The 11,274-nt window shown below is 40.0% G+C and overlaps 1 protein-coding gene across 8 annotated transcripts; it reads right to left on the bottom strand.

The window, feature by feature from the left end:
* Positions 1 to 364: 364 nt before the first annotated feature.
* Positions 365 to 11,131, bottom strand: PTTG1 (PTTG1 regulator of sister chromatid separation, securin). 8 transcript variants are annotated; one of them, XM_058722346.1, is made up of 6 exons: positions 11,027 to 11,131; positions 7,345 to 7,445; positions 6,791 to 6,975; positions 5,044 to 5,137; positions 1,273 to 1,431; positions 365 to 509 (listed from the first exon to the last, which is right to left on the bottom strand). In XM_058722346.1, exons 2-6 carry the CDS (start codon positions 7,433 to 7,435, stop codon positions 433 to 435), a joined length of 606 nt encoding a protein of 201 aa, XP_058578329.1. In that variant the 5' UTR covers positions 7,436 to 7,445; positions 11,027 to 11,131; the 3' UTR covers positions 365 to 432. The 8 variants fall into 8 exon arrangements, with proteins under 8 accessions (XP_058578329.1, XP_058578298.1, XP_058578336.1 ...); XM_058722315.1 differs by lacking the exon at positions 11,027 to 11,131 and adding an exon at positions 7,844 to 7,959; XM_058722353.1 differs by lacking the exon at positions 11,027 to 11,131 and adding an exon at positions 7,844 to 7,959 and having other exon boundaries at positions 6,791 to 6,972.
* Positions 11,132 to 11,274: the final 143 nt, after the last annotated feature.

Below are 11,274 nucleotides of genomic sequence, written 5' to 3'. Positions count from 1 at the left end.
TTCTGATTACTGAATACTGAGATTTAAAGTCATTAGAAACCAAACAGAACCAGCAATAAAGAATGCTTAGCAACAGATATTTAACGAGCTGGAAGTGGCTCTTCTAATTAAGAGATCTAATAACTGTCACTAGTTAATAGCCACAGAAAGGCAATAAAGTACACATTTAGGGATGTATGTTTCAGGGAAAACAGCTTCTGAAGGGCAGCAGCTGCTAAATTCATGATTAAAACAAACCAAAAGGTTTTAAGGTAAGCTTTTCAAGTCAGATACACTTCCGTTGTCCGATGACAGACCCTTATCAAACACTTCCACTAATTTTCATACTGTTTTAAGTAAATTCCACAGAAAACCAATTACAATATTAGGAAGAGTCTATTAAAGAATTTCTTTATTAATACAAAACATACAAACTATTAAGTACTAAGAAATTTAAATATCTAAGTCATAGCAAACAGGTGGCAATTCAACATCCAGGGTCGACAGAACGCTTGGAGACTGCAACAGATCTAGAAAACAGGAATTTCTTATTCAATATCTGCAAACCCTTATGTCATCGTCCATCTCAACATAGACATTAGTTGTCAATTTTATCTTCTTATTTTCCCCTTTGCATATTGAATCCCTACCCCACCCCAGTTAGACATTGCACACATGCATACATACACATACACTCACACCCACACACTGCTTTGAATGTGGCTAAGATCCCAGAATTAATCTTCATTAGGAAATGAATCTTAGACATGCCTGAAACTATTGTTTTTAAGGACCCACACAAGAGCCAACAATATCACTAACTTATAAAATAGAATACGCTATCCCATCAGAACAAATAGAAAACATACTGATGGTTTTTAATCACCAGCTTGAACCAAGGCCTCAAACCTTGGCCGTAAGGTTTTGTCATTCTATGCTACTGTGCTCAGGGGTCTTGGTTCTAGATTAGCTTTAGATATAACTTGGAATTCTCACTCCAAGCAAGTTTGTTATACTTCAAGTTATAACCTAAGAAGCCATAGGCTAAACTTAATCTTGTTTTCTGTATCTAAGACTGTCTACATTCCAGAATGACTTGATTTTGGCTGGGCATTTGAGACTGAAAACAGTACCAATTGAGAGTTTTCATTACTCTGAAACCCTATCCCTGAAGTTTGAAAGACAGAAATTACCTGTAGGCTAACCTTCCATACAACTCTGCCCCCCACGATAATGAAAGTATTATGACACAAGTAATTTGCAGCTCTTCTAGAAGGACACTTGTTCACTTACTAGACTCCCATGGTTGAGAGGGCATCTTCAGAGGTGAAGGGGGGCCCAGGTGTAACAGCTTTTCAAGTTCCCTCTCCTCATCAAGGATCATGAGAGGCACTCCATTCAAGGGGAGGTGTGCAATCTGGTGCTCTTCAGGCAGGTCAAAACTCTCAAAATCTGTCACAAAGACAAAGCACTTTATCAGAGCAGTGGTTCTCAGGGTGGTCAGTGGACCCCTGGGGATCTGAGACCCTTTCAGTGGGTGCATGAGGTCAAAATATGTTGTTAATAACGTTAACACATTCTTCCACTGTGCTGACATTTGCAATGATGGTACAAAAGTAGTAATGGATGGAATTGCTTGCTGTGCCTTAGCACAAATCAAGGCAGCGGCAATAAACTGTATTTTGTAGTCCTTATATTCTTCAATACCACTGGCTTGCAGTAAAAAATGCCAGCTTCACATATCACTTTACCACATGCAGTAAAAAGTATTAATTTTGTCAGCTCTCGACCCTTAAGAACATGTCTTTTTAGTATTCTGTATGATGAAATGAGAAGTACTCCATAAAGCACTTCTGCATACTCAAGTACCACGGTGAGCTCAAAGAAAAAAGATTTGTGCCATTATTTGGTTTTCAAGCTAAACTAGAGGCCTTTATCCTGAAACACTGTTTAGTTGAAATAACAATGGAAAGACAAACTGTAGTTGCTTAGACTTGGGTATTTGTAGCACATTTCCTTAGAGGAATAAAGAAGTCCATCACCTCAAGGAAAACAGTATCTGTTGCCAACGACAAAATACACAATTTCAAGGAAAAAAAAAAAAAAAAAACACTAGAATTTTGAAAAACTTATCTGTAATCATTAGCTTGACAACTTCCTAATATTACACTTTTCCAATGAGATCAGTGGTGACATTAATGAGTGCATATTTGACATTGCATAATGAAACACTTCAACATTTGGATGATCTACATTTCCCCGTGAATCATCATTTCTAAATGATCAATGCGTGATTAAATGTATCTTTTATTTTTGCATTTAAATGCAGAACAGCCCAATGGATTTTATTTTCGGAGTACAAAATGTTCACTGACAGGGTTTCAGATTACACATTTCAACCATACATTCAGAAATTGCCACTTGTTAGGTGTTAGTGTTGTAGGAAAGAACTCTCCACACTTATCTAAAAAGACTATTAAAATGCTCCTCCCTGTCCTAACTACCTATCTTCAGGAGGACAAATTTTTTTCCATGTACTTCAACCAAAACAAGAGATGCAATGGATTGAATGCAGACTTACAATACAGATGTTTTATGTTAAGCTAAATTAACCAAGTTTTCAAAAATATAAAACCAAAAAAAAAAAAAAAAACCAAAAAAAAAATATATGTATGTATACACACACACACACACATATATACAAAACCATGTCATTCTTCTAGATGTTTTAGAAATGTTTAAAAAAAAGTTACATAATGGGGTTTTTTTTGAGGGTTTGTTTGGTTTTTTTTAACCAGTGTAAATTCCCAATACAGGAAATTTAAACAACACAGAAAACGTCTTTGGGGTCTTCACTAACTTTTAAGAGTGGTCACAGACGTAAAAAAAAAAAAAAAAAAAAAGACGAAAACCATTGTGTTAAGTAACACTCTTTATAATCCAAGTGTCTTACTTCTTACTTCTTAGAATTATTTCAAAAAGATTTTCTTAGGGCACCTGGCTGGCTCAGTTGGTAGAGCATGCAATTCTTGATCTCAGGGTCATGAGTACGACCCCTATGTTGGGCATGAAGATCAAAAAAATTAAAAATTTTAAAGTAATTTTGAAAGAGAAGGGAGAGAGAGAGAGAGAAAGCACACACGAGTGAGGGAGGGGCAGAGGGAGAGGGAGGGACAGAATCCCAAACCAATTCCATGCTGGACTGACCATGGAGGCTCAATCCCAAGGACAGACCATGAGATCATAACCCAAGGCAAAAATCAAGAGTCAGATGCTTAACCAACTGAGCCACCCAGGTGCCCCTAAAAAATTTTAATTAAAAAAATACAGTAGATTTTTCTTGACAGTAACAAAACTAGAATTTAAATATTGAGTCTTTCCTTTTTTCAAGGGGGTTAGCATTTCCTCAAAAGAACAAAGATGGGGGAGAACCATTATTTTCTCTAGTCTGAAACTTCTCTAAAGCCTAAATACTAGGAATTACCCTACTCTTTCCAAGACTGCTAAAACCCAGAAGTTAAAAAGGAACTGCAGGATGGTGACTACTTAATCTGAAACCAATGAATTATAAAGGAAACCATAAACAGACAAAAGACTCCAGAAGAAAAAGTCTGCAACCTAATAAAGCTAATCTCCTTTAACCACAAAAGCTGCTGAAAAAGTCATTATCAAAGGAAAACAAAGATACAAACAGGAAGTTAAAAAAAACTATAGAAGGCCAATGATCAAATATGCTCACTACATGGACATGCACCCCAATTTAAAACCATGAGATACCCACTGCCTTTTTGATAAGGTTAAGAGTTTTTAAACATTTGCCGTTAGAGACTGTAGGGGAAGCAGGCATCCTCATCCACTGCAGGTGGGTTCAGTAATTTATGCTATTTTGGGGGGCAACTTAGTAGCTCTTTCCTCAAACACAGCATTTTGTAGTCCTCCTTCTTGATCAATATGCATAAATCTACCTCACCATTTTCCTGAATGGCTGAATTGTAATCATTAGCATGGAAGCACTACATTGTATCAAAACTTAATCACCTCCCCTTTGAGATGACTCAGCAATCCTTCAAGTCCATTCTCCAGCTATCCTCACAAACTCACAGTACAATTTCGAGGACAGTAACTGCAGAATTGTATTACATAAAAGCCAGGGACAAGCTGGATGTGTACAGGATGACTAAATGCCTTTGGATGAAAGGCCGAAAGTTCCAGTTCAGAAATGTAGAAGGCTCTATGTGACCTTCCCGAGCTTCATCCGTATTGTCCTTCTCTCTGCCTTCATTTCCCAGAACCCCTCCAGTCCTCGGCTCTACCTCAGGATCTCTGCACACACTTCTGTGCTGTGTTCTTGCCCTGCCCCTCCCCTTCTTCACCTGGCTATCCCCAGATAGCCTTTAAAACTCAACTTCTGTCATTTCCTAAAAGAAACCTTCCCCACTCTTCCAGGCGAGGTTCAGTTCCCCCTAAGGGACCAGTTTTTCTCCTTGCTCACTTACAGTGAGAGGATTCGTTTGGGGTTTCCCTCCCAATCATGGGCTCCCTCAGGGTGAGACCTGTCTTTGTTAACCACTGCACCCAAAGCCTGGATACAGTAGCCTCTCCTCAAATGGGAAAAGCTTGAAAAGGTGGTTCTGTAACAGAAAATACTTGATTCACATAGCAGGTTGAAGGAGTAGAAACACGTTTTCACAGACTATGTGGATTTTTTCAGACATTGTTCAACTCGACATAAAACCCACTTTCAAAAACCCTTGCCAGGAATAATGTCCACTTTACACTTGTTCACTATTAGTGAACACATCTTATCTCCCTTATGTGGGAAGTTTTTGAGGTCGGGAACAATGTTCTCCACACCTTTGCACCAATTCCCCTTTAGACCTCAGAGGTTCCTTACAAAGAAATCCACCACCAAATACATTTGTGCAAAGACCAGATTCAGAGAGTCTTATTACAATTTGGGGTCAGAGGTCTATTCATATCAAATTAGAGCTGAATAGGATTCTAAGAGAAACTCAAGACTAAAGCATTTTTGTAATACAAAAAAAAAAAAAAAAAAAATACTACCTAAAGGATTGAAGGGAATGAATTTTTCTATTTCAGGATAGGTGTCATCCGAGGCTGGAACAGTGCTTTTTGCTTTGACAGTCTTCTCAGTTACCTAAAACCACCCAAGAAAATATGAATGAGAGTGGAAACCTTGTCAATAGATTAGTACAAGAGATCATAAGTCTTCCAGATGTGACTGCTTCACCACTTTCACACGGACTTCTAAGCAACTGTAATCCTTAGTTCTCATTAATTACATACAAATACAATTCAGCAAGCAATTCTAGTAGCACGGCTAAAGAGTTTAGTCTGTTATTTAAGTATCAGCAACTCTCAGCCTAAGTTACCAAGAATATAGAGTTAATTCAGAGCTAATCAACTCAATCACTCAACCTGACACAGAAAATGGGCAGGAGTCACCCAAATAGAAACTAATCCTAGAAGCCATTTTTGGCTTTTGGAAGTGTGCTTTCCATTTGTGTTTCCATCAGTGTCACCTGATTTATTTGCTTAGTTAATATTAAGTTGAAATACACACTGAGTAAGAGCCAACAAAAGACAGTCAGGGACTTGAGTAGCCTGGATAATTCTCTAGCCTAAATTGGGCAGGTAGCCAGTCTACAATAGGCCAAAGCAGAAACCTACGTATTATTGATTTAATCTTACATCATATGTGTATACTAAATATTTTCTTTAATTTATTTAGAGAGAGACGGGGGTAAGGAGGGGTAGAGAGAACCATGCTGCCAGCGTAGAGCCCATTGAGGGGCTTGAACCCAAGAAGCCCCGAGATCATGACTGGAGCCAAAACCAAGAGTCAGATGCTTAACCGACTGAGCCACCCAGGCACCCCTAGAGGAAATCTCTAAAGTAGGGTTTCCCACATTTCAGTGCTACGTCACATTCTCATTATCTTTGTCATAGCCTTGCAATACTTGAATTTAACATTTCTTACTCAACTTAGTTTTTAAAAAAGACATCTTGGCGGCGCCTGGGTGGCTCAGTCCGTTAAGCATCATCTGACTCTTGATTTCAGCTCAGGTCATGATCTCATGGTTCGTGGATGCAAGCCCCACATCAGGCTGTCTTGGCAGCACAGAGCCTGCTTGGGATTCTCTGTTTCCCTCTCGCTATGTGCCCCTCCCCTTCTTTCTCTCTCAAAAATAAACATTTAAAAAAAATAAAAATAAAAAACATATCTTGTCCTAAACCACATTACAAGTTTTATTTTGATCTAAATTATTAGTGTTCTTCCTAATATACATTAAGACAATTATTCAAATAAAGTGTTAATCTACACGCTGAAGTCATCTTTCACAGCAAAGTCTTCTTAGTCTGGGATGCACTGACCTGCTACTCATGCACACACACAAAGGTCAACATGTTTGCAAAGTAGAGTACCTGGTGCTCACTCTAGGAGACTGGGAGGAGGGTGGCAGCACATGAGCTATTATATTAGCTATGTGACCTCTTGCAAAGTACCCTCCCTCTCAGTACTTTCTGTATCTGTAAGTAGATACCACCAACCAATCTGCTTCAACGCTAGTTAAGAGCAGGTGAGGCAACAACATTCACCAGCTGCTTGTGAGACTTCCAATCTTGAGGCACAGAGGAAGTCCACAAAGAGAACAGGATTCCCTCCTGCTAATCGGTGTTTGGTAGCCTATATTTCCTTCTACTCACAAGAAAGGTAGGGTGCCTATAGTCATTTTAAGAGTCAAAAGTGCTAAAGTGTTTAGACAACCAGTTTGTAGCCAACACCTACCTTTTTGGCAGAGAAGTTTGGCTGCTTCTGTTTGAGAGGTCCATTGTTCTTTACTGAAGTTTCGGTGGCTCTGTTGACAGTTCCCAAAGCCTTTCTGGTAACTTTAGGCAAGGTTGCTTGAGCATCAAACATTTTGCCTACACGTGGTGTTGAAACCTGAGATCTCCCATCTAAAGTTTTGACTGCTGAAGAAAAAGTCTTACCATAAGATTATTCAGGCAGTAAAACCTGCCCAACTTGAAGACTGATTGTGTGTATAAACTTGGCCTAATTCTCATCCCCAGACTCAATCCAAATTTTTGACAGTGGCTTGGCCATATGCCTAACAGTACTTCAGTTTTGTACGCTCTTAATCGCTTAAGATACTTAAGATACTCTTTCATGTAAAGAGTTAAAAATAAATAAATAAAAGAAACCCAACATAAGCAAATCGCAATAGGAGCATTCCCCAATACTTGATGCCTCCCCTCTGCTCCCGACTCCAGGCCACGCCCACAATTGATTCCGGTGACTCCGGACTCAACGGTGACTCCGACTGCAGCCCGTTTACTTACGAGGCTTAGACCGCAGCTTCTGCCCGTCCTTGGGAGCCACACGGGTGCCCGGTTCTCCATTTTCCTTATCAACAAAGATCAGGGTAGCCATTCTGGATCAGCTGCGGGTGCGAAATACATATTAGACCCTGGGGGTTAGGAAGATGAGAGAAGCGATGATGTAGGTAGCAAAAACCAAACTTTCTACCCTGGGCACGCCACTCAAAAACTAGAACTAAGGAGACAGCGAAGCCCGTTCTTCAGGCAACAGGCATTTAATCCAGCTCCTAACTCCTGAAGCCTGGGTAGAGGCTCTAAGTTCCAGAAGAGTCGGCGGTTTAGGGCTGGCACAGGTCCTAGTACTCATCAGAATCGAACTGCCGAGGGCTGCGTCCGCGGTCCCAGTCCGCGGCTCAACCTAGCTCGGCGCTATTGACGATGCCGGGAAGCCCCCAGGCCCTCCCACCTCCAGCTCCCAGCCCACCTCCTTCCTCGCGGGCCCCGCGCGCCCAACACTCACGACCACTCGGTTCGCCCACGTAAGAGCCAACAGCCAAACTCTTCCAAGACAGCCTGCCGCGGTCGCGCCAGACCCGGCGTTTAAACCACAACTCACGCCCCTATTGGTTCATCCGCCCAGGAGGCGGGACTGTGGGTGGGGCTCCAGGAAGAACCAATGGGAGGAATCTAAGCTCCTCGCGCACCGCCTGGAAAGCTTTTTCCGGGAAGTTTGTAGCTTGCTTCCTGGGAAGAAAAAAATCAAACCTGCTGACACCTTTACTTGTAGGTGTTTTTAACATGCTCCTCACAGAGATAGAAAGGGAGTGAATATGGTCGATTCCAATAAGTAAATGATTATCATGATATCAAGATACAGAGATTTGGGGTTTTTTTCCTGAGACTCTAGGACAGCCAGGAAGTTCTTAAATGATTGTGAGGTTCAAAAAGTCAAGGCAAAGTGGCAACAGAAGTATTTTCCTAAAGTCTTCAATTAACTATTTGTCCAAAGAGTAAATTGACCAGATCAAATAAAAAAGAAGAGGCAGCACTGGAGGAAAGGCATTGCAGTCATTAGAAAAATAACTGAGGAACTATGGACATATACAGTTGTATTTCAACAGATGTATGAAAAAAGAAAAAAACAAACATATAGTCGAGTGGGAAAACAACTTATTCCCTCTAAGGAACACCAGAAGAGCAGAATTAAAAATTAAGAAGCAGTGTAAATACAGATAAATCAAACAGCAATGTTTGTGTCATTCCTTTAGGTTTGTGATTAAGAATAGACTGATTATTCCCTAATTGCAGAATAACCCTTAACATTTCAGGCTAGGATGACGCGTCAGGAATCTGGCTCATGAACAAAATGATGATGCTCATGAATACATAATTCAGGTTTCCTTTCAAATTCTATTTTTAATAGGATTATTTTAAACTTCTGACATCTCAACAATACAGTCATCAAAGCTGCCTAGAAGGCCCTGGTGGGAGAGGGCAGAAACATGAGAAAAAGATCTGGGGAATAATAAAAATACAGAAAAGGAATTCTAATTTCCAAGTTAAGGAGAGAAATTATGCTTGGAAAAATTAATGACCTTTTCCTATTTCTATAGTAAATGGAAACAGATTGAACAAATACAAGGTAAAGGAATAAATTCAAAAGACCAAAGTTGACCAGTGTCATCCAATCCCTACTCCCCACAGGTCACCAGATACATTCTAACTTGGAGGTAAGTTGGGAGAGAGCAGTTGAGCCTACATTATTTCACAAAAGGTTTCACACTACACCTGGCATAGATGCAGTTCTCAATATATGTCAGTTCATTAGCCCTTTTTCCCTAGCATTTCAGGACCAGAATTGAAGGATTAATTCGTTCAATAAATATTTATTGAATGTTAACTAAATGCTAGACACTGAGCTAGGCATCAAGGAAAAAAGATCCTAACTCAAGAAGGTAAAGAGGACAAAAAAACATTTATACCTTTATTGCCCCTTCCCTGTCCTTTTTCTTTGATTCCTACTCCTCCCCTTATTTTCGCCCTGTATCTCCTCCTAAATGTTTCAGCTCCATATTACATCATCAGCACACAAAAGTGTTCATTTTGAAACCAATCTGTACAGTACTAAAGCTTCAAAGTGGGGATTCTCTATCTCCTTAGGTCTTTGGGTGCAAGATATTTATCTCCCCAGGGTCAGTCTCCCCCTACAACAGGAAGCATGGTCTCCAAAGGTCATGCAGTAAATGTAAAAAGCTATAAACCACTCTCTGTGTGATCGCTGCTTTCTCACCAGTGATGCCCCAGACTCCCTACTATTATTGGAATTACCCAATTAGTAAATCACCCTCACCTTATAACAGCACCTAGATCCTAATCAATCCCAGTTAATTCTAATTGAGATTTACAAACAGCAACCCATCTAGTACTGACCCTTGCTTCCCTACAACCCTCCTCAAAATCCTCCAGGAGGAACCCAAACCTTACAAAATACTCTTCCTTCTTGTCCAGCATATTTTATGATTCCTCTAGGAGATATGCTTCCTGGATTGTGCCTGTTTGGGTTTTTTTGTGTTTGTTTTTCGGGTTTTTTTTTTTAAGATTTCATTTTTAAGTAACCTCTACACCCAACATGGGGCTCAAAATCACAACCCCAAGATCAAGAGTTGCATGCTCCACCTACTGAGCCAGCCTCATGCCTTGTGCCTGGTGGTTTTAAACAGGCCTCAAACCTTCCAAGCAAATTGCAATAATTGTTTTAAAAGATAAAAATAAAACATAGGTGATTCAGAGACTACTCGCTTTCAGGCCATTCTCTGATCTTTTCTATCCCTTCACCTACTGCCCTGTAAAATCAAAATTAGTATTTATGTTCTTCAACTCTAGGCACTGCAAAGTTTTAATTTTTTTTTTAATTTTTTTTTTTAACGTTTATTTATTTTTGAGACAGAGAGAGACAGAGCATGAACGGGGAAGGGTCAGAGAGAGGGAGACACAGAATCTGAAACAGGCTTCAGGCTCTGAGCTGTCAGCACAGAGCCCGACGCGGGGCTCGAACTCACGGACTTCGAGATCATGACCTGAGCCGAAGTCGGCCGCTTAACCAACTGAGCCACCCAGGCGCCCCTAGGCACTGCAAAGTTTTAATAAGAAAAAAATAGATTACGATTGGCTCCTATTGAGGCAAGGATGTTAACTATTTTCACTTTTACTGTTAAAAGCAATACATGTTGAGGCGCCTGGGTGGCTCAGTGGGTTATGCTTCCCACTGCAGCTCAGGTCATGATCTCAGGTCATGATCTCCCTGTTGATGGGTTCCAGCCCCCATGGAGCTCTGTACTGACCGCTCAGAGCCTGGAGCCTCTTTTAGATTCTCTCATATTCTCTCTCTCTCTCTCTCTCTCTCTCTCTGCCCCTCCTGTACTGGTGCTCTCAAAAATAAATAGGCATTTAAAAAAAATTAAAAAAATAAAAGCAATACATGTTACTTTGAGGAAGAAAAGGTAACAGCACAAAGAAAACACAAGAAATTCTACTACCAAAATGACTGCTTATTTTCCAGTATTTTATCTTACTTCATATGTGCACTTTAAAAGGACGGTTGGGATATCAGATACTATTGGTTTCCTTAAATAGAAATTGTTTTATAGTATTTTTTTCTAATGGTAAAACACAAGATCACTTGGGTGCAGAAAGTCACAATTACCTATTAGTCCCTTATGTTCTCATAGCACCTGGTATTCCTTTCACAGCGACTTTTTACAACTGTAAATTATTTGAAATTATTTTAAGTGTCTTTTTCACTCTGCATGACTAAATTCGAGGACATAAAGTCACTTTTTCTTCACCACGTCCCCAACGTGTTACACAATACGCGGCTACTAATACTAATTGTAACTGCCTTTTTTTTCCCCTTAATATGTCACGAACTTCCCCATTCATTTTACAGTTCTG

This window comes from Neofelis nebulosa, chromosome 1 (genome assembly GCF_028018385.1).
Source record: "Neofelis nebulosa isolate mNeoNeb1 chromosome 1, mNeoNeb1.pri, whole genome shotgun sequence".
Lineage (NCBI taxonomy): Eukaryota > Metazoa > Chordata > Mammalia > Carnivora > Felidae > Neofelis > Neofelis nebulosa.
Note: the sequence above shows the minus strand (reverse complement) of the source record. Positions and strands in the feature narration are given on the sequence as shown.

Coding starts and splice junctions, on each gene's coding strand:
- PTTG1 (XM_058722346.1), bottom strand. CDS start 7,435: ATGGCTACCCTGATCTTTGTTGATAAGGAAAATGGAGAACCGGGCACC. Junction 1,432..5,043: donor CATTCCCTTCAATCCTTTAG/GTAGTATTTTTT, acceptor TCTTTGTGACAG/ATTTTGAGAGTTTTGACCTG. Junction 510..1,272: donor CTCTCAACCATGGGAGTCTA/GTAAGTGAACAA, acceptor CCTGTTTTCTAG/ATCTGTTGCAGTCTCCAAGC.